Source organism: Molossus molossus, unplaced genomic scaffold (assembly GCF_014108415.1).
Source record: "Molossus molossus isolate mMolMol1 unplaced genomic scaffold, mMolMol1.p scaffold_m16_p_19, whole genome shotgun sequence".
Lineage (NCBI taxonomy): Eukaryota > Metazoa > Chordata > Mammalia > Chiroptera > Molossidae > Molossus > Molossus molossus.
The window spans coordinates 25,861,327-25,883,448 of record NW_023425354.1 but is presented as its reverse complement, the minus strand read 5'-3'; the positions used below and the strand labels follow the sequence as shown (position 1 = coordinate 25,883,448).

Below are 22,122 nucleotides of genomic sequence, written 5' to 3'. Positions count from 1 at the left end.
GCTTTATGCATATTATCTTAAATAATCTTAAAATACTACAGGAGGCAGGTATTATTATACCCATTTTACAGAAAACTGAGCCTCAGAGAAATAAAGTAAATTGCACAAGCCAACAGCAAGTTACGAATCCTGAATTAGAACGCAGGTCTATCTGATTCCAGTTTAAACATTTAAAAATTGATTTAAAAAGTTGCCCCTGCCTGGCCGGTGTGGCTCAGTGGTTGAGCATCGACCCATGCACCAGGAGGTCACCGGTTTGATTCCCAGTCAGGGCACATGACCAGGTTGTGGGCCAAATCCCCAGTGGGGAGAGTGCAGGAGGTGGCCAGTCGATGTTCTCAGATGTTTCTCTCTCTCTCTCTCTCTTTCTCTCTCTTCCTTTCTCTGAAATCAATAGAGAAAAAAAAAAGTTGCTCCTGGCACAACTACTAAATGGTGCAGTAGGATTTGGTAAAATAATGAGTAAAAGTGCCCCTCCCCTTGTCCCTGCCATCTCCCACCTATCTCCCGCACCCCCTTTCCAGTGTATACTATATCTTGTGGATCATCCAGACTTGTTTTAGGATATATAGGTACCTTAAAAACACACACAAACAGAATCGTATTACACCAGCTGTTCTGCTACATTCTCTTTTCACTTTTCAATGAACTGTACGCTTTTTTTTTCTTTCCATGTCTATACATATAGGGTAATCTTTTGGGAGCTGCAGAGTATTTCCTTGTTTCAAGACCCATGCTTGTAACTACCACAGCCCACACCCCCTCCATCGCTGCCTCTCTCCACCACAGGTTGTGGTAACAGAGGCCCCTCTCCCCTTACTGCATCCTGTTGTTGTAGAATCAACAGGCAGAGGGAGCCCAGAACTTTGTCCTCTTGAACCAGGTCTTAGTCACAGCTCTGGGCTCACCTGGGGCTGAGGCTCTGCTTGCTCCTGTGGTCCTGCCTCCTACCCCCGGTCCTTTAGAACCTTGGCAGAGTGCCAGGTACTCTCCGGAAGCAGCTCCCAGGAGCAGGGGTCAAGTAGGCAGCCCGAGTTGGGGGGCAGGACCAAGAGGAGATGAAGGCATGAAGTCTGGCCTCAGTGTCCAGAGTGGGAGAATGTCATCTAGCATCCAGGAGCCTGGATGACCAGATTCCAGCCCTGTCTCTACAACTAGCTTCCCATCCTGAGCCTCGCTTTTCTCATCTGCAAAACGAGGGGCATCATTCTACCTCACAGAACTGTTAAAATAAAGAAGTGATTTGCACATGGTAACGTGCCCACAAATATTTTAAAAGGTTATTCTTCTTCTCTGGGGAGGGGGTCTGGACATGGTGGAAGAAAGAGGTGGTGACTTACACGCCTTCTCCCCAAATTCTTGTGAAGGAAACAGCTACATGATTCAGCGGAAGGACTGGGATTTATCCGAGTACAGTTACAAGGTCCCAGAGGACCAAGGAAACCTTTATATTGGTGAGTCCAGTTGTGGTGGCCCAGCGGGTGGGAGAGGAGGGAGGGGCTCCGTCCCTGGCACGCTGGCCCTCCCACCCTCGGACCCGGGGAAAGTGAGGCGAGGGTGCAGGTGCAGTGGCATTCAGTTCAACTAGCACTTACTGAGCCCGAGATGCAAAATCCTACCCTCGTGAGCTCACAGTCCAGTGTGCAGACCGGACTGGGGGTGGGCATCCAGAAGCTACTTTCTTGCCCAATTTAGAAGAATAGAAGATAATGGGGAGTGATTTTAGTTGCGGATCCAGAGTAGAAGTGGACAAAGTTTACTGGGGCCTTGATTGATCACCTTCCCCTCCTCCCAGGGTACACGGTGCAGGTGGGCAGCGCCATCCTGCACCCCACAGACATCACCATTGTGACGGGTGCCCCACGGCACCGACATAGGGGTGCTGTCTTCTTGCTGAGCCAGGAGGTAGGCGGAGACCTGCGGAGGAGGCAGGTGCTAGAGGGCACACAGGTGGGCGCCTATTTTGGCAGTGCCATTGCCCTGGCAGACCTGAACAATGATGGGTGAGAATCCAGGGACATTCTCTGGGGCCAGGGAGAATGGTGAGGGGGGCAGGCTTGCCAAGGCAGAGAAAGGGAGGCTTGCGTTTGTGTGTTTGTTTGCATGCTGCTGCAGGGATTTGCAAATCAATTTTGCCTGTTGATTTGCAATCAGACTTTGTAGGATTCTGGGTATTTGCATGGCAATTGCATGACACCTGCATCTCCTTGTCTATGCCTGTCATTTCTGTGGTTCTAACGCAGTGGGTCTCAATGCCGCGATCCTTTAATGCAGTTCCTCATGTTATGGTGACCCCCAGCCACAAAATTATTTTTGTTGCTACTTCATAACTGTAATTTTGCTACTGTTATGTCTTAGGCGACCCCTGCGAAAGGGTCGTTCGACCCCCAAAGAGGTCGTGACCCACAGGTTGAGAACCGCTGCTCAGTGGATGTGGGCTGTTTGGGTGTGATTTGTGCATGCATGGCTTCCCCACAGTGCTTTCTATCAGACGGGTCACGTCGGCATTTCCATGGCTTTCCCACAACCGAGGGCCAGAGGTTTCATTTATACAGTCATGTGCCCTGGCACACTTGTTCTGCTACACAAGGGTTATGCTGCATATGGGTAACTGATCTCATTCCCATTTCCCCTTTCTTCTCTCCTGTGCAGGTGGCAGGACCTCCTGGTGGGTGCCCCCTACTACTTTGAGCGGAAGGAAGAGGTAGGGGGTGCCATCTATGTCTTCATGAACCAGGCAGGCACCTCCTTTCCTGCCCACCCCTCCCTCCTTCTTCACGGCCCCAGCCGTTCCGCCTTTGGCTTCTCTATAGCCAGCATTGGTGACATCAACCAGGATGGATTCCAGGGTAGGAGCCAGCACTCCCGCCCCAGCACCCCCACTGACTGGGTGCCAGCTGCATACCGGGCTTGACAGGGCCCGGAGAGGAGATGGGACGGGGCCCAGGCCTGGGGAGCTTACGGGAGTGCTAGAGAGGGGACGTGAGAGGGAGCCACCCTAGGCGAGGAGTGAACGAACTGCTGGGCGTCCGAGGCTGGGCCGAGTGTGCACAGGGAGGGAGGGAAGGGGGACAAGATGAGGATGGGATACTTGCCTGACGTGCCCAAATCTAGCAGGTCTGGGTGTTCACTCCAGAGACAAGGCTAGAGAGGTAGTGTGGGGGTGGGGTGGATGTTTTTGAAAGCCAGGCAGGGGAACTGGGGCTTTATATTTGGGTAATAGTAGAGGGGTGTCCAGGGAAGGTTTGGGAGCAGCGATATGATATGATAGCTTGATGCCTTGGTACCTTGAAAGATTCTGGAAGGAGATGTGGGATGGATGGGGGAAGCAAGGCTGGGGTGTTAAAATCAAGAATTTCGTGCCCTGGCCAGTTTGGCTCAGCGGTTAGAGCATTGGCCTGCGGTCCGGAGAGACCCGGGTTCGGTTCCCGCTAAGGGCACGTACTTCGGTTGCAGTTTGTCCCCGGCCCTGGTTGGTCATGCGGGTGGCAGCCACTCGATGTGTCCCTTCACGTCGATGTTTCTCTCTCTCCCTCTCCCTTCCTCTCTCTCCCTCCCACTCTATCTGTACAAAAAATGGAAAAATATCCTCGGGTGAGGATAAAAAAAAAAAGAATTTCGTTCATCTGGTGGGGGATGTTAGAGCTGGGACAAGGTGGGGCCCTGGATATAGAGGATGTCACCAGAACTCTGTAGCACTTAGGGACCAATCAGACCTGGGTGTCAGGGAGAGGGACAGATCAAGGGTTAGCCTGGTTGCCATGGGAGTTCCTGGCTTCTCTGGCTTCCTCAATTTCTCAGAACATAGCCGAAAACCAAAAGGAAGGCAAAGGAGCCTCTAAAAGAGTCCAAATAGGTGACAGAAAGTTCAGTTAACGAAGCCCAAAGCACTTACTGAAACAGGAGTCATCGGTTTCCACTTAGGACCTACTTATTCTCCCTTTACATACCTTCCTAACAAGCATGGCATTCTGTGTACTTAGGCCTTATCAGATCAAAAGCAGCAAAGTAACAGTTGAGTAACATTTAAGAAGCTAAAACATTCTGGATTTATGGGTGGAAATAATGGTTAGCATCTTACAAGTCTGGCCATTTTAACAAGTTCCCTGTAGTGTCGTGATTAAAACCCCAGCCTCCCGTATTAGAGAGACACGGCCTCCAACATCCTCTTCTCACTCAGTGGCTGGGTGACTCTGGGCTTTCTGAGTCTGCTTCCTCATCTATGAAGTGGGGACAGTAGTACCTACAGCAAGCACTCTTGTGAGGATTAGACGAGATGTGTGCTGGATACTACCTGGCAAAGTCACCAATGGGGAACACCTGCTTTTGTGACCCTGCTGGTAAATGACATCAGAAGAAACAGGTGTGTGGAGGGGTGGTTGGCGGGGGAGAGGGAAGGCACTGTAATAAGGGAAAATAAACACCAGCAGTGGTCAGGAATCTGGAGTGTAGGCCCGCCCGAGACGTTAACTTGCTGTCTAACTGGGTAAGTCGCTTCCCTCTCCTGGCCCTGCTTCCCCACATATAAAAGGAGGCAGTCGGGCGCCCGATGGTCCCAGTTTTAATCCTGAGCCACGGAGCTCTGTTTCCTGATGATCTGAGCACTGCCTGGCAGGGTGCGGTCAAGGCCATGCTCGGCTCTGTGGTTGGAGCCCAGGGTTGGAGAAACCTGGGGCCCACAGTCCCCAGGGTGACCCCGTTCTGCCCCTCTTCCCCAGACATCGCTGTGGGAGCTCCGTTTGAGGGCTTGGGCACAGTGTACATCTACCACAGCAGCTCCAGGGGCCTCCTCCAACAGCCCCAGCAGGTATGAATGACAGGGACTGGGAGCCTTCCCTTCTTTGGCTCACCCACCCCTGCCTTATTCCCCCTGGGCCCCACTGCCCAGAACCTACCCTAGAGGCTGTCTTCCGTGCTCCCCCCTGCCCCCAGGTAATCCATGGAGAGGAGCTGGGACTGCATGGCTTGGCTGCCTTCGGCTACTCCCTGAGTGGAAGGATGGATGTGGATGAGAACTTCTACCCGGACCTGCTGGTGGGGAGCCTGTCGGACCGAATCGTGCTGCTGCGGTGAGCCAAGGCGACGGTGCATGGGGGGCATTCTCTCCCCCAACCTGTCTGCGTGGAGCCCCATCTCTGTCCAACATTACCAGGGCCACCCAAGCTTGAGCTCCAGCCTGGCCTGGCCCGGGGCAGGCGGGAGGTGCTGATGTCTGTGTGTTTTCCATGCAGGGCCAGGCCTGTCATCAACATCCTCCACAGGACCTTGGTGGCCAGGCCATCTGTGCTGGACCCTGCGCTCTGCACAGCCACCTCCTGGTGAGACTCAGTCCCTGCTTTGCTCGCCCATTCCCCCTTATGTATGGGCAAGCCAGGAGGGGCCCTGGCCCCCAAATCCCTCCCCTGGCACCTCCTCATATCCCACTATTAGAGAGTTGATTCTTGGGGTAAGCATCGCCCAGCATACCCAATCTTATTTAAAAGCAAAATTCCTTGTATTGTGTGTTGGGGGGGAGGCAGTCGGGCATGGTGGTTAGGAGTAGGAGCTCTGGACTGCCTGCTTCAAATTCAAATCCCAGCTATGCCTGCTGCAGTGGTGCAAATGGGCTCTGGAGAGTGAGATCCCGGGCGGGGGTGGGGTGGGATGGGGCAAGGGAGACACTTAGTTGGATGGATGTGGGGAAGAAGAGAGACACCTTGAGCAAATTATTAATCTTTCTGAGTTTGGATTTCTTGCCTATAAAACAAAGTTAATAATAACCAATTCGCAGGATAGTTGTGATGATTAAATTAGATAATGAACAAAAAGTTCTTAGCATGACACCCTGTACACCCTAAATGCTCAAAATATGTTAGTGGCTAAGATGGTGACCATGATGGTGATGACCCCAAGGTCTTTGTGTGAATGGGGATATTGGATCAGAAAGCACAGGGAGCCCTGGCTGGTGGGGCTCAGTTGGTTGAGTGTTGTCCTGTGCACCAAGAGGTCACCGGTTTGATCCTGGTCAGGGCACATGCCCGGGTTGCAGGCTGCATCCCCAGTAGAGGGTGTGCAGGAGACAGCTGATCCATGTTTCTCTCTCTCTCTCTGTCTCTCTTTCCCTTCATCTCTCTCTAAAATCAATAAAAATATATTCTTAAAAAAAAGAAGAACCCTGGCCGGTTTGGCTCAGTGGTTAAAGCGTTGGCCCGCGGTCCAGAGAGGCCCGGGTTCGGTTCCTGCTAAGGGCATGTACCTCGGTTGCAGTTTGTCCCCGGCCCCGGTTGGGGTTGTGCGGGAGGCAGCCATTCGATGTGTTCCTTTCATGTGGATATTTATCTCTCTCTCTCTCTTTCCCTCCCACTCTGTCTGAGTAAAAATGGAAAAATGTCCTCGGGTGAGGATAAAAAAAAAAAAAGAAAGGCCCTGGCTGGGTGTCTAAGTGGTTAGAGCGGACCAAAGAGTTGCATGTTCAATTCTGGTCAAGGGCACGTACCTTGGTTGCAGTTCAGTCCCTGACCCTGGTTCGCATTGTGTGGGAGGCAGCCAATGGATATGTCTCTTTTGCATGGATGTTTCTCTCTCCCCCCTCCTCACTGTCTGAAAATAAATGGAAAAATATCCTCGGGTGAGGATTTAAAAAAAAGAAGAAGAAGAAGGCATAGGGAGACAGAGCAGGGGGATGGGGCATAGAGGGAGATCTGGACGAGGGATCCTGGACAAGGCTGACTGGACCACAACGTCAGGCAACTTGTTCTTCTCCCAGGGCTTCAGTTCCCCCATTTGGTGACCTCTATACCTGTTTTTTATTATTCTAATAGGATTGGGGAGGGAAGGAGCCAGGGACACCCCAGACCAGCTCTACAGACTCCCCAGTTTTGCCCCTGACTTTCACCTGAAGGGTCGTATTTCCCTTTGCCCAGTGAAGGGAGTAAGAGCTAGGGCCCGAATATCTGGGTCCCACCGTGACCAGGACCTCCTTACATCCCCCATGTCCTACCCCCAACAGTGTGCAGGTGGAGCTGTGCTTTGCTTACAACCAGAGTGCCGGGAACCCCAACTACAGGCGAAACATCAGTGAGTACCGGAGTGCAGGGTGAGAGGGACATGCTCACCTGGTCACTTGCTGACCACCCCGTCCTCCACCTGCAGCCCTGGCCTACACGCTGGAGGCTGACCGAGACCGCCGTCCACCCCGGCTCCGCTTCGCGCAGAGCCAGTCCGCGGTTTTCCACGGCTTTTTCTCCATGCCCGAGTTGCGCTGCCAGAACCTAGAACTGCTCCTGGTGGTGAGGGAGGCGCCAGGGGAGGGCCGTGGGTTCCACATACCTCAGAGATGTAGCCAACATCCCCCCAGGTTAAGGGTGAGGCTCTAGGGTCTCCCCAGAGACGCGGGGGGGGGTTTGCCGGAAGTGGACAGGTCTTCAGTGGGTACAGTGCACAGCACCCAGCATGTGGTAGTAGAGAGACAGAGACCTTCCTAGTGGGGATGGGGCCAAAGGGCCCCCCACCTCAGAGAAGAGTGAGGGTTGTAAGAGTCTTGGTTCAGCTCAGCTGTGGGGAAAGGGGGTCTATGAGTGGGGGGCAAGCTCAGCCAGTCTCTGGGACGTTAGGGTGGAAAGGGAGAGCTCAACCTCTGGATCCCTGGGGTGAAGGGAGGCTCTCGGGAGGATGAGCCCCATCTCCTCACTTGTGAATCAAGGTGGTAGGAAGGGGGTCAATTTGGTTATAGGACAAGAGGAAGTTCAGCCTTAAGGGGGGTGCTTTGAAGCTGGAGGGGGGCTATGCTCCTCCCTGGGGGCTCAGGGTGGTGTGAGGATTCAACTCAGCAGGGAGGGCAGTGCAGAGCTGGGCTCAGCTCGCCCTCTTTCCCAGGACAACATCCGCGACAAACTCCATCCCATTGTCATCTCCATGAACTACTCTTTACCTTTGCGTTTGCCTGAGCGCCCCCGGCTGGGGTTGCGGTCCTTGGACTCCTACCCGATCCTCAACCAGGCACAGGCTCTGGAGAACCACACTGAGGTGGGCGAGGCGGGGCGGCAGGGCGGCCCGGGAGGGCTGGGGGACGAGAAGGTGCTGTGGTGGCGCGTTCCTCACACCTCTGGCACCCCCAGGTCCAGTTCCAGAAGGAGTGCGGGCAGGACAACAAGTGCGACAGCAACTTGCAGATGAAGGCAGCCTTCGTGTCGGAGCAGGGGCAGCGGATGAGCAGGTGCACTCGGGGCAGCTGCTATGGGCCAAGGGGGGGCGGCCTTCATTGGATAAGGGGAACTGGACCTGAGGGGTGGGGCCTCACCGGCCAGGGGCGGGGAGAGGCGAGTCTCAGAGGTTGGACTTTAGTTGGCCAGGTAGGATGTGTAAGGCTGACCTTCGCTGGCTAGAAAAGGGGCTTTTTTCACCAGGGGAGTCTGGGGGGCGGGGCCTGGCTGTCCCAAGAAGGGGCTTTCTTGACCTTGTAGACCTGAGGGGTGAGGCCTAACTGATCTGGGGCGGGTCCGGGGTGGGGCTTTCGGCTCAGTCCGAGGCTCCTCCCTTTTCAGGCTCCAGTACAGCAAAGACCTCCGGAAACTGCTCCTGAACATCAATGTGACCAACACCCCAAGCAGGGAACGGGCCGGGGAAGATGCCCACGAGGCGTTGCTCACCCTGGCAGTGCCTCCCGCCCTGCTGCTGTCCTCAGTGCGCCCTGTGAGTGCCCCACCCGGGCTATTTGCATCCTCATATGCATGTCAATTACATGTGTTGTCATTTGTCAGGTGTCCCCTTTTCTCTGGACTGGGCCACCTCAGGTGCCTACCGCATCTCTGTTGCTAAGCGAACCCTGTTTTCAAGCCTCTAGGGCTTCAGACCCTGTGCCACAAGGAAGGGGCGGGACAGGCCCTACCCTGAGCACCCAGACCTATTATCTTCTTTCCTCAGGCTGGAGCCTGCCAGGCCAATGAGACCATCCTCTGCGAGCTGGGGAACCCCTTCAAACGGAACCAGAGGGTAAGCCTGGTCACATCCCCCCAGACCACTCCTTACTCTTGCTTCCTGGCCTTCCCTGAAGGAAAGAGCCAGAGTCGGGGAAGAGGAGATAAAGTCAGGGGCGGGGAGAGATCCAAGGACTGAGAAAAATGGAGCCACTAGGGAGTTAAGCACAAAACTAGAGGAGATGGAGGTGAGGAAACCAACTTGTCTGAGCACCTACTATGTGCCAGGCCCCAAGCCCAACTCTTTGCTTCTTTTATATGATATAATTCTTACAGCCTCCCAGGGTGGTGGATGCTGTTTTATAGAACGGAAGCACAGGCTTAGAAAGTTTTAGTAAGTTGCTTAAGGTCATGTAGCTCAAAAGTGGCAGAGGTGTCATTGACAGAAGGGGACAGGGGAAGCAAAGATGTGACTGGGATGTAAGAGTGGAAATGGGTGGGGAGGTGGAGATCCCTCACCCAGAGTGGGGGAAGAAGAGGCCAGAGAACTAACTGCCTAGCACAGTATTCAGCCCACCCCAGGGCATCAGCCCTGCCTAGCCCCAAACACCCTTCTCTGCCTCCTTGGCCCTCATGGTAGATGGAGCTGTTCATTGCCTTCGAGGTCATCGGGGTGACTCTGCATACAAGGGAACTCCAGGCGCAGCTGCAGCTCTTCACGTAAGTGACCTTGCAAAGCCAGTCTGTGTCACAGTTAGGTTGTCCTGGGGCCTCCCCCAGCCCCAGCCTCAGCTGACACATCTCTTTACCTACTCCCTGCACTTCCTTCCCAGGTCAAGTCACCAGGACAACCTGTGGCCCATGACCCTGACTCTGCTGGTCGACTACACTCTGCAGGCCTCACTCAGCATGTGGGTACCACCCCCCCTGGCTGTTCCTGAGCTAGGGCCTCCCTATCTTCAAGGTGTCTCCCAAGCTTCTCTGACACACCTTTCTTGGCCTGGTATCCTTAGACCTTTACTTCTCCTGGGTCATCCTCCCCACCTTAACAATAATCACTGTCATTATTATTGTTATTAATATTTCCCCTGCAAAGCCAGCAGCAGGGCAGGAATCAGCAACTCTGGGGAATAAGGTGTTGGTGTGGCCCTATCATCTCTTGACAGCTCATTGTGCTAAGGATTTTATATACATCATCTCACTGACTTTTCACAACAGCCCATGATATAGCAACAGTTATTAACTCCACTTTACAGATGAGGAAACTGAGGCTCAAAAAGGATAAATAATTTGCTTGAGGCCACACAGCTATGGCAGGGCTGGATTGACGTCAGAGGTAGTTCACCAACCTTGGTGCCCACCTCCTGTGCCAGAGCCCCTCCTATGACGCCAACATCTTTCTTACCGCTAGGGTGAGTCACCGGCTACAAAGCTACTTTGGGGGATCGGTGATGGGCGAGTCTGGCATGAAAACTGTGGAGGACGTGGGAAGCCCTCTCAAGTATGAGTTCCAGGTACGGGGACTTCTGGAACCCTGGGTGGGAGACTCCTGGGAAGGGTAATGGGGCATTTATTTCTGGGTCTTGGGTCTCAGGTCGTGAGGGTTGGGGTTGGTGAGATGGAGGTGGTTTTCTAGGAGGCAGTAGTCTTGACATCCCTTGTGTCCACAGGTGGGCCCAGTGGGAGAAGGGCTGGCAGCCCTGGGGACCCTGATCCTAGGGCTGGAGTGGCCCTATGAAGTCACCAATGGCAAGTGGCTGCTGTATCCCACGGAGATCACCATCCAAGGCAATGGGTCCTGGACCTGCCAACCACCAGGAGACCTTATCAACCCTCTCAACCTCACTCTCTCTGTAAGGACATCACAGGGATCTCTTATTTGCATCTCATTTGCATACTGCAGGCAGAAAGGCCTGCGTCTTCCCATCCCTGCTCTCACACTCTTAGGGAGCCTGCCTCTCCCCCTGCCCTTTCTTCTTCTCCTCACCTCTGCTCTCATTCCTGCCTCCCAGCAAAGCTCCTCTTCCCTCTTCAGGTCCCCAAGAACGGACCGCTGTCCCCACAGCGCAGGCGGCGACAGCTGGACCCAGGGGGAGGCCAGGGCCCCTCGCCTGTTACTCTGACTACTGCCAAAAAAGCCAAGTCTGAGACCCTATTGGTGAGTGGCCAGGGTTGGAGAGGATTATGGCCACACACCCAGGGGCCACGTGAAGCAAGGGGAGTAGGGCTATTCACCAGGAGATCCCAGTCTGATGAGGTGATGTGGCCCTTGCCCTCAGGAGCTCCTAGCCAGAGCAGGCAGACTCGGCGCCTCACTGCCCCTGCCCCTGGGGAGCGGCCAAGACAGTGGACCAAGGGAAGAGACATTGGCTGTCTCCCCAGAAGCCCCAGCCTGTTGGGACAATATAGCTGCCCAAAGCCTTGGACATTAGGGCTGGGGAATGGGGAAGGGCAGGACAAAGGTGGGGCAGGGTGCCCTCTGTCCAAAGGGTGAAAGGAAGAGGCCTGGGAAGCAAGTTGAGGCCTAGCTGGGTAGAGAGGTAGGTAATATCCCAGGTGGAGGAAGCTGACATAAACAAAGGCTCAGTCGGGGAGGAGGCTAGGAAGGGGATGTCATGGATTGGGCCCCATTTCCATGAGCAGGGATCAGACTTCATGTTATCCATGCCCTGGCACCTGTATGTGCTTGGCCCAAAGAATGTGCCTTAAACATATAAGTATGGAGGATGGGGTGTGTATGTGAATGAAGGGATGAGGTCAGGTCCCTTTGGGCCGGCCATGGGTAGGACAAAGCCAGGGGAGGAATCAAAGGTAAGGAACGAAGCATGAAGAATGTGGAGACCCAGCCTGTCTCATGTCCTGTGTTCCCTGCCTACCTCAGCACTGTGGCAGTGTCCACACCCGCTGTGTGTGGCTGGAGTGCCCCATTCCTGATGCCCCCGTCATCACCAACGTGACAGTACTTGCTCGAGTGTGGAACAGCACCTTCATTGAGGTCAGTGCCTGGTCTGGAGGTCTCCTCTGCCACTCACCTGGGTGGGGACAACAACAGGGAGAGGGGTGAGGCCAGGGCCACAGCAAGGCCTCATGCACGTGTGTGGTGTGTGTGAGTGTGTGTCAGGGACAGCATCGTGTTTTATGCATGACCGGTTGTACACCTGTTACTGTGTGCTGTGTCAGTGTTAGTGTGTGTGCCTGTGTGTGGATATGACATGTTTGTCTCCAGACGAAAGAACCTTCTCTCATGTGTTCATTGTTCTGTCATGACTTTCCCAGTTCCATGCCTTTGACATGCTACTCCTTGCCTCCAGAATGCCAGCTCCCCCTCTTTTATCTCTGCGTGTAAACTCTTATTCAGCCTTAAAGGTCCCCCTCAGGTGCTTCGCCGCCAGTGAGATCTCTTCTAGCTGACAGTAGTCTCTCCTCCTTGATTATAAATCTTTTCAGCTTTGTGGGCCATACGGTTTCTGTTGCAACTCTGCAGTTCTTGCGTGTAGCACAAAGCTGCTGTAGACCATAGTAAATGATGAGGTATGGTTGTGTGCCCCAAATACTGTATTTACAAAAGCAAGTGTCTGGCCAGATTTAGCCCACAGATCTGACCTAGACTAGGACCTTCATCGTGTCTGTGGTCCTCAGCATTCAGCGCAGGATCCAAGGCACAAATGAATGAATGATGTGCATTTTTGTGTGGGGAGGCCTGGCTGTAGGAACCTTTGGGGTGCTGCATAAGGGTGCTGTGTGGTGGGAGGGCACCCTGGGGGGTGGGGGAGCTTAGGGTCAGGAGGGAGGCTCATCTGATTCTTTGACCCACCCCTTTGCCCTTCAGGATTACAGAGACTTTGACCGAGTTAGGGTAGCCAGCTGGGCTACCCTGTTCCTCCGAACCAGCGTCCCCACCATCAACATGGAAAATAAGACTGTGCCTGTAAGTGAGCATGTTTTTTTTTTAAATAATGATTTTATTTTATTTTTTCTGTTTATCATCAGATAGAGTGGGAGGGAGGGAGAGAGACAGAGACAGAGAGAAACATCAATGTGAGAGATACACATTGACTGGTTGCCTCCTGCATAACCAGACCAGGGCTGGGGACGAACTGCAACCGAAGTATGTGTCCTTGACTGGAATTGAACCCACGACTCATTGGTCCGCGGGCCAACGCTCTAACTGCTGAGCCAGACTGGCCAGGGCGTGAGTGAGCATGTTAACTGGCCAGGGCATGGGAGTGCAGGGCATCTTTCCAGAGCACTTTCACACACTTTAGCTATGCGGTTCTCGATCTTGGCAGCATGTTGGAGTCCTCTGGAGGACTTCTGATGTCTGGACCACAACCCTGAGCAATGAAACTGCGTCTATGCAGGTGGGATCGGTGCTGGCTTGCTTCAAAGCCTCACTGCCCCGTGATTTAATGTGCAGCTTGGCTGAGAACCTCTGCTTGGCCTTATTTGAGCCACAAAACATCTCCATGAAGATGTGCTATCTCTAAGCACACTTGAAAACTAACTTTCCAAACTTGATTCTGAGTTACATCTGGAAGAATAAATAAGACAAAGTTGCTAATAATTTCTTGTGTAAAGAATATAAATGGAGATATGTAGGAAATACATATAGGAGACAAATGGAGGATTGGTTAAATATGTTATGGTACATTTGCTAAAATAAATTAAGGTACTGGAGGAAGGGCCAGAAAGATCGATGGAACGGCATAGATATTTATTTTGTTGCACAGATGGCATTTTTAATTAGTAGAGAAAGGTAGGTTATTAAGCCGTGTTGAAAGAACACATTTGGTGTAACCCCTTACACCATACCTTACACCATAAACAAAAATATGTTTGAGTTAGATTAAATATTTAAAATAGAAAATAAAACCCAATATAACAGAGAAAATTTAGAAAACAATTTAATAATAATCTTTAATTATGTGGAGAGGGAGTTCTTTTCTAAACCCAGAAGTCACAAAGGAAAAATCTGACAAATTAGGCTGTATGAAAGTTGAAATCTACATACAGGCATACCTCGGGGATATTGCAGGTTTGGTTCTAGACTGCCTCAATAAAGCAAATATCACAATGAAGCAAGTGACACGAATTTCTGGTTTCCTAGTACATATAAAAGTTATGTTTATACTACACTGTAGTCTATTAAGCATGCAATACTATTATATCTAAAAACAACGTACACGCCTTAATTTAAAAACTAATTTATTTATTTAAAAATTTTTTTCTTTATTGAGAGAGATTTAGAGAGAGAAAGGGAGAGGGAGAGAGGGATAGAAACATCGATGAGAGAGAACATTGATTGGCTGCCTCCTGTATGCCCCCCACTGGGGATCGGGCCCACAACCTGGGTATGTGTCCTGACCAGGAATCAAACTGGCGACCTCTTGCTGCATGGGTCAATGCTCAACCACTGAGCCACACTGGCCGGGCAAAAACTACTTTATTGATAAAAAATACTAACCACCTTCTGAGCATGTTGGAAAAATGGTACCCAGAGACGTGCTTGATGCACCGTTGCCACAAACCTTCAATTTGTGAAAAATGCAGTACTGCGAAGTCCAGTAACATTAAGCGCATTGAAATGAAGTATGCCTGCACAGCACAGGGGATGGTGGGGGAACAGAAAGGGCAAGCGGCCTATTGCTTTTTAAAAAGTCTATACCAGCCCTGACTGGTTTGGCTCAGTGGTTAGAGCGTCGGCCTGCCGTCCAGAGAGACTCGAGTTTGGTTCCTGCTAAGGGCACATACCTCAACTGCAGTTTGTCCCCGTCCCTGGTTGGTCATGCGGGTGGCAGCCACTCGATGTGTCCCTTTCACGTCGATGTTTCTCTCTCTCTCTCTCTTCCTTTCTCTCCCTCCCACTCTGTCTGAATAAAAAATGAAAAAATGTCCTCAGGTGAGGGGAAAAAAAGTCTATAGCATATACAACAGAGTATTGATATATATTTAATGTATAAAGGGCAACACAAAAATAAACAAGCAGTATACATATGTAAAATACAAATGTTCAACTTAATAGTAAAGAAATAAAAATAGCAGCAATAAGACTTTTATCCTATCAGATTGGAAAATATGAGCAAGAGATGCTGTCTGGTGCTGATCAGGTGGAAGGAAATGCTTTGTTTGTTTATTAATCCTTACCCATTGGATTTTTAGACAGAGTGGAAGGGAAGGAGAGAGGGGGAAAGAAACATCAATGTGTCTCTCTCACATCAGTCTGTTGCCAGGATTGAACCTGAAACCTGAGACCCTGATACCCCTTTGGACCACAGGCCAACGCTCTTAACTGCTGAGCCAAACCAGCCAGGGCTGGAAGGAACTGCTTTATTATTATTATTATTATTATTATTATTATTGATTTTAGAGAGAGAGAAAGGGAGAGGGAAAGAGAGATAGAAACATCAATGAGAAAAACATCGATTGGCCGCTTCCTGCATGTCCCCCAGTGGGGATTGGGCCCACAACCTGGGCATGTGCCCTGATTGGGAATCGAACTGGCAACCTCTTGATACTCCTGGTACATGGGTTGATGCTCAACCACTGAGCCACACCAGCCAGGCTGGAAGAAACTGCTTTTGATTGGGGTATAAATTGATGATTCTTTTTGGAAATGAATTTGTCAATATCTATTACAATTTAAAATGCACATGATAATATATCTTAAGGAGGGAACAGGACAAGTACGTGAACATAAATATATGGGGATATTTTAAAGCATTGTTTATAATGACATAAAATTGGAAACAATCTAAGTGTCTCTCAGTGGATTGGTTCAATAAATTATGGTACATTTCTACAGTGACTATGCAGTTATAGGAAGAGATTAGGTTGATCTTTATTAATGGCACTAAAGGATGATGATATTAAGTGAAAAGGGATACAGGTCTTACAAGAGTGTGTGCAGTACACACAGATCCCATTTATGGAAGAAAAAAGTATATATATATTTAACAGATGCATTAAAAATATGGAAAGAGATTTGCTAAAATATTGAAGATAGTTATTTCTCAGGAGTAAAATTACTAGGAACATTTGATTTATTTTTATAGCATCTGTAGTTAAAAAAATAATAAAAGAATTTTTAAAGAAATAATCATGTATAGCCAGAAAGAACTTTCTAGTTATATAAAAAATAGAATATAGAATGTAAATTTATATCCTAATATATGTAATATAATATGTAACATAATAATATACAAATATATATATATATATATATATATATATATATATATCTCCATTGTAGGGAAAGAAAAAGAATGGTACTCTGTGCTATGCATTCTTTTTTTTTTTTTTTTTTTGGTAAATATTTATGGAGTGCATGCTGTACATGAGGTATGGGTCAAAGCAGTAGACTCATAGTAAGTGCATGTAGTCCTCCCAGCAACCTATTAGGTAGGTGTTATTATCCTAATCCCCATTTTATAGATGAACAGAGAGGTTAAGCAACGTCCCCAAGGTCACACAGCTAGTGAATAGTACAGCTGGCACTTGAACCCAGGTAGTCTGGCTCCAGAACACATGCTTTGGACCACTTGGCTATATACTGTGAGGCAGGCATTATGATCCCCTGATCAGTGACCATGAAATGGAGACTCAGAGAGGTGACATTACTTGTCCAGGGTCACACAGCTCATCAAGGCTGGAGCTGGTACCCTAGCCTGGATGTATGGGTCACAAACCCAGGGTCTAGGCTGCTTCCCGGTCTGAGGCTGCTCCTTTGGAGAAACAAGATGGATGAATCTGCTGCTGTCTTTGGGCAGGCAGGGGCTTTTTCCAGTCCCTGAGTACCCCCTACTGGCAGTAGGTCAGACAGCAGTCAGGGACCAAGCTGGGACAGGAAGGATGTAGCATGGAGACAGAGGGTAGACACAGGGCTGAACACCTTTTTACCCCCTTCAGTTCTCCGTGGATATTGACTCTGAGCTAGTGGAGGAGTTGCCAGCCGAGATCGAGTTGTGGCTGGTGCTTGTGGCCGTGGGTGCCGGGCTGCTGCTGCTGGGGCTCATCATCCTCCTGCTGTGGAAGGTTAGGACCCAGCTGGCCACCTGGACTCCCGCTTGGGACCTCCTGCCAGCAGACCCTCAGCACTCTCCCGTCTTCCCATTCCTCACTTCCATCTCACCCCACCCTTCTCCCATGTCCTCCAGCTTCTCCCCAGCTCACCCTGCTCACCCCGACCTCACCCACCGGGACGCTTCCACCTGGGTTAAGGGGGGGCCTGCAAGCTGGACAGGGGAATCCAGGAACTCTGGCTTCTGGCCACACCACCCAGATGGGACTGGAATCCAGGCCTCCAGGCTCTCTAGCCCTAAGCCCCAGCCCACGAGTGCTGCTGGCAGGGACCCCCAGCTCTCCCTGATGCCCCCCACCTCCTCCCCTCCGCAGTGCGGCTTCTTCAAGCGAGCCCGCACTCGGGCCCTGTATGAAGCTAAGAGGCAGAAGGCGGAGATGAAGAGCCAGCCGTCAGAGACAGAGAGGCTGACTGAAGACTACTGAGGGGGCAGCCCCTGCCCCCGCCCCACCTGGGTAACTTGGCCTCTGGGCCCTCTTCCCCAAGCCCCCCAGCTGGCTGGGGCCTCTGACTCTGTCCTATCTGCTTCTCTTCCTTCATGGGACCTCTCTGTACCTCACTCTGTCCCTAGTGCCGCCCCAAAGAGCAGGCCACTGTGTCTGCCTCCCCTCCACGCTCCACGAGAGCTCGTGGTGTCCTCTCTGACCAGCCTCCCCACTGAGCCCCTCAGGGACGTGGGACCCCCGACAGGTAGCCATAAAGTCCTCCCATGCTTTCTAGGGATCGGAAAAGGGTCAAGACCAAGGCTAGGCCCATCTCTGTGGTTCACAAGGCAAATTCCCAGATGCTTCTACACCCTCCTTCCCACCTCCAGACAAGGAGGGGACTAGTGGAGTCCTTTCTCCTGGGCACCAGCACTTTTCCTCTGGGGAATCCCCACCAGGGTGAAAAACTGACCCTTCCCTGCACTGTGGTCAGGATAGATCACCACCCTTCCTAGCCATCCCATCAGCAACCTCGGTGGCTGCCCCTACCTCCACCTGCCTCTCCCTCTCCTCTCGGCCTTCCTCAACTCCTCATTCCTCTGGGAACTGGGCTGGGGAACCGCGTCCTTCCTGTCTCCGTGCAGAGAGATGGCGTGTGTTTGGATCAGGGGTTTTGGCTTTGAAGACCTCTGGGTCGGGGGGTAAGGCGCTGGGTACATCTTCCCACTGGCTCAAGAGCCGGACGCTGATGTCCTTCCTCTTCTCCCCCCAACTCCAGTGTGACTTCTTTAAGCGGACCCGCTATTACCAGATCATGCCCAAGTACCACGCGGTGCGGATCAGGGAGGAGGAACGCTACCCACCTCCAGAGGGGACCCTGCCCACCAAGAAGCACTGGGTGACCAGCTGGCAGACACGGGATCGATACTACTGACGTCCTCCCTGATCCCACCCCTGCGTCCCTGGTGTCCCCTCCTTCTGTTTATCATAAGTTATGCCCCGACAATCCACAGGCCCACTGCCTTTGGCTGGCACCCACAGGTTCGGACACACACACCTCTGAGCACTTGCCCGTGCTGTCTGGCCACAGGCTCCCCCGCAGGAGGGCTAGAGCTGTGGACTTGCTGTGCCGAGCACACCGCGCAGCCTGTGCCCTAGACACATGTGGGTCCCACGGCTTGTGGACTGTGCTTGTGCGCCACAGATGGTGCGTGGACACGCGTGTCCCAGCCTTTGCCTATGCCAAAACCAAGCCAAAGGGCCTCTGCCAGAAAAGGCCCCCATTCACACTGGACCCATCTTGAGCCATAGTCACTGGATGGACTCTGCTCTCGAGATTAAAACTACTGACAGGGAACAGCCCACCAGACCTCCAGCTGTAGTTCCTGGCACCCAAGCCAGAGAACATAGGTGGGGGTGGGGTCTGCCCCAGGTTGTCCAACGGGGCACTTGCAGGACCTGGCATGCTCAGACACAAGAGCAGAACGAACTAGAAAGGAGGTCCTGGGATGGCTTTCTTTCACGAATCACTGCGAAGCCTCTTTCCTCAGCCACGGCGTGCACTGTGGGGAACGCAGCCTGAAGGAACAAAGGTGGACATACCGCTAGACAGCCTGGCCTCGCCGGCGGGGACTGCCCGGGAGCACGGCGGAGTCCTCAGCGGAGGGGACTGACTGGTGGGCCAAGGAGATGGGAGGATGCAGCGGAAATACCACTTCTCACCCACCACTACCATCCAGTCCTCTGAAGGGCCTGGAGACACCCCCCACGAGATCACAGAGGGAGCGACACTTGAATGTAGGACAGGGAGGGAGCCCTGTCCCTGCCCCATTGGCCAAACCCCACTCTGTCCCCACCAGCCATTGGTTGGGAGTCTAGAAGTGGAGTCCTTGGCTGTCCTTGGCTTTCATTACCAATCGGCTCTGCCTTCTCCCCTATGGGCTGAGTCCTGAGGCCCATTCTAGAAGTTGAAGCTGGTTTCAGAAACCCTCTCCTGCCCCCTGCCTGTTGGCAGGCCCCCTACCCCCTTCCACGGTACTGTAGCAGGGGAGCTCCCTCCCCCTCCTTGTGCCTTCTTTGTATATAGGCTTCACACATCGACCAATAAACAGCTCCCAGTTTGTACAAAATCCACCCTTCCACCCCTCACCGACCTCATTCATTCTAATGGATAATGACGTCTAGCTGACCCCCAGGTGGATGGAGCCCAGTGCAGGGGTCTTAGAGTCGGGAGGGTGAAGAGTCATGGAGGAGATACATGCCACTGCTCTCGGGGGTGCTCCAGACTAAGGGCTGGTCCTAGACAGGGAACTGAAATGCAGAATGTGCCCTGGCCGGTTTGGCTCAGTGGTTGGAGCATCCGCCTGCGGTCCGGAGAGACCCGGGTTCGGTTCCCGCTAAGGGCATGTACCTCGGTTGCAGTTTGTCCCCGGCCCTGGTTGGTCGTGTGGGTGGTAGCCAGTCGATGTGTCCCTTTCACATCGATGTTTCCCTCTCTCTCTCTTCCTCTCTCCCTCCCACTCTATCTGTACAAAAAATGGAAAAATGTCCTCGGGTGAGGATAAAAAAAAAAAATTTAAACAACAAAATTTAAAAAAAAAAAAAGAAAAAAGAAATGTAGAACGTAAGACCCAAGCAGATTGGATGGAATCAAAAGTGGTTTCTCGGTGGCCAGTGAGCTGGCTCTGGGGAGGGAAGAGGAGGGAGGGTAATATGCAGGGTCTGGAACAGGTAGGAAGCTACTTGCTGTAGAAATGGGTAGTCCTGGATGACAGTGGATGCCGGGGTTGGGGGCACAGAGCCCCCCCGCCCCCGCCTCTGGTGGCTAAATTCACATAAGCATGGCTTTTCTGCCTCAATTTTTCCACCACCACTTGCAGGTATTATTATGAGTAGATAATCAGAAGGTGAACCAGTGACCCAAGGCCTCTGGGCAGGAGGCCCTGGCCCCTGGTCTCATGGAAACTCCCCTAGGGGTGCTTCAGTACTGAGCTAGCAGAGCGCCCGGCACTGGATCAAGCCCCTGCTCCCTCCTCGCTGCTCAGGTTGTCCCCTCAGCACAGGCCTAGCGAATGGAGAAAGGCTGCTTTCCTCAGGACTTCTTTTTTATCCTCACCCAAGGACAGTTTTGCATTTATCTTCAGATAGAGCGGGAGGGAGAGAGGGAGGAAGAGAGAGAAAGAAACATTAATGTGAGAGAGACACATCGAGTGAGTGCCACCCACACAACCCCAACTGGGGCCGGGGACAAACTGCAACCGAGGTATGTGCCCTTAGTACGTGAAACCGAACGCGGGACTCTCGGGTCCGCGGGCCGATGCTCTAACCACTGAGCAAATCCGGCCAGGGCTCCTCACGTCTTCTTCATCCTAAATTGTGGCATGAGCCCTTCTATCAACTTTCCCCTAGGCTGTGACCATTGGAAAGACCTCACCGAAGGCTAGAGTTTATTATCCAGAGAAGTCTAGAGGCAAGTCTTCAATTCAACTCTTCCGAGAGCCCACAGACCCAGGCCATTCTCCTGGGAGCTGCTCCCAATGTCCGCCGGGGGAATCTCTCAGCCCACCTCACACAGAGTGGGGTCCAGTGCCCCACTCCCCTTTCTGTGCTGGGATTTGCCACTTCCCAGGTTGATTGATGGTAGAATTGTTATAGGCAGTTAGACATGAGCAGAGGAAGGACAATGGGCCAGGTACAGAAACTCACCAGAGCAGAAAGCCCTGAATGCCTAGCAAGGGGCAAAACTGGGAAAACAAGAACCTCACCCCCAGGATAACCTTTCTTCCCCTATCATATTGCAGGCCATGCGGTTTAGACCCCCTGACCTTTTCCTCCCTAAAGATAACATCTAGGCCTCAGTTGTAGTTTAGCTCCAGGCCCAGAAAAGCAGAAAATCCAGACAAATAACCCCATGGCTGCATCAGGACCATCTGCACTGAAATGATGCTCTGCCTTGGTGCCAACTAATCAGCAGAGATCGCTGACCCTGAAAGAGCACACCTGGAAAGCTGATGACTATTCCATTGAGACTCTCCCCTGAGACCTCCCCTAAGATTCCCACCTGCAAGAGAGATAAATACCCTCAACACAGAGGACCCAGCACAGGCCCTCTCCCTAGGGGAGCACACCCTGCCATTCCCTTCCCCCTTCTTCCCTCTAAGGGACCCTGTAAGACTTGCAACCAGGGGAGCAGTGGGCAGTGGCAGCTAGTCCAGGGCTAACCCACTGAACCTGTCTCCAAGGCCTCCTTTTCTCTGACGTCTCAGTGAGCCAAAGCAGCCCCGCCTAGGCTCTCCTATTGCTCCTTCTGTGCCCTTCCTTGTTTCTCTATCCTAAGTGTGTTTTTGCTGCAGCCAATATATACTTGCTTCCTTCGCTACACTTGGTCTCTTGATTTAAATCTTTCCTTCAAGAAGACAAGAACCAAGGTCTCATCGTCCTACCAGTAACAGAATGTCCAGTTTCTCTAGGAAAGAAAACCTCAGCCCCTACCCAGAGCTCTCAAAACCAGTCATCAGAGGACCCCACTTGTTTTCCAGAATCTGTGTTATTCACTAGGTCAACAATAACACTACATGTAGGTTATTAAAGTCCAGCTCCGGTTGAGCCAGCTCAGTCCAGTCCTTTGCAGCTATCTCCTGCTTCAGAAAAAGGTGGGATCTATATACATCCTTCTGTCCAGCTTCAGAAGCCCAGCCCCCAGTCTCCGGTGAGCAGCTGCTTGGAT

General features: G+C 52.0%; 1 protein-coding gene across 3 annotated transcripts in view; it reads left to right on the top strand.

The window, feature by feature from the left end:
* Window positions 1-19,506, top strand: part of ITGA3 (integrin subunit alpha 3) — a 30,497-nt gene extending 10,991 nt beyond the window's left edge. For all 3 annotated transcript variants that reach the window (XM_036269349.1, XM_036269347.1, XM_036269348.1), the window contains 22 exons: window positions 1,368-1,454; window positions 1,796-2,003; window positions 2,653-2,849; window positions 4,719-4,807; window positions 4,933-5,069; window positions 5,232-5,318; window positions 6,989-7,056; window positions 7,132-7,268; window positions 7,855-8,004; window positions 8,097-8,194; window positions 8,523-8,670; window positions 8,902-8,970; window positions 9,535-9,614; window positions 9,728-9,805; window positions 10,306-10,408; window positions 10,565-10,747; window positions 10,930-11,052; window positions 11,776-11,889; window positions 12,724-12,822; window positions 16,800-16,925; window positions 17,286-17,426; window positions 18,175-19,506. In XM_036269349.1, coding sequence (XP_036125242.1) covers window positions 1,368-1,454; window positions 1,796-2,003; window positions 2,653-2,849; window positions 4,719-4,807; window positions 4,933-5,069; window positions 5,232-5,318; window positions 6,989-7,056; window positions 7,132-7,268; window positions 7,855-8,004; window positions 8,097-8,194; window positions 8,523-8,670; window positions 8,902-8,970; window positions 9,535-9,614; window positions 9,728-9,805; window positions 10,306-10,408; window positions 10,565-10,747; window positions 10,930-11,052; window positions 11,776-11,889; window positions 12,724-12,822; window positions 16,800-16,925; window positions 17,286-17,396 — 2,492 coding nt within the window. In that variant the 3' untranslated portion in view covers window positions 17,397-17,426; window positions 18,175-19,506. The remainder of the gene's footprint in view (window positions 1-1,367; window positions 1,455-1,795; window positions 2,004-2,652; window positions 2,850-4,718; window positions 4,808-4,932; window positions 5,070-5,231; window positions 5,319-6,988; window positions 7,057-7,131; window positions 7,269-7,854; window positions 8,005-8,096; window positions 8,195-8,522; window positions 8,671-8,901; window positions 8,971-9,534; window positions 9,615-9,727; window positions 9,806-10,305; window positions 10,409-10,564; window positions 10,748-10,929; window positions 11,053-11,775; window positions 11,890-12,723; window positions 12,823-16,799; window positions 16,926-17,285; window positions 17,427-18,174) is intronic.
* The last annotated feature ends 2,616 nt before the right edge of the window (window positions 19,507-22,122 follow it).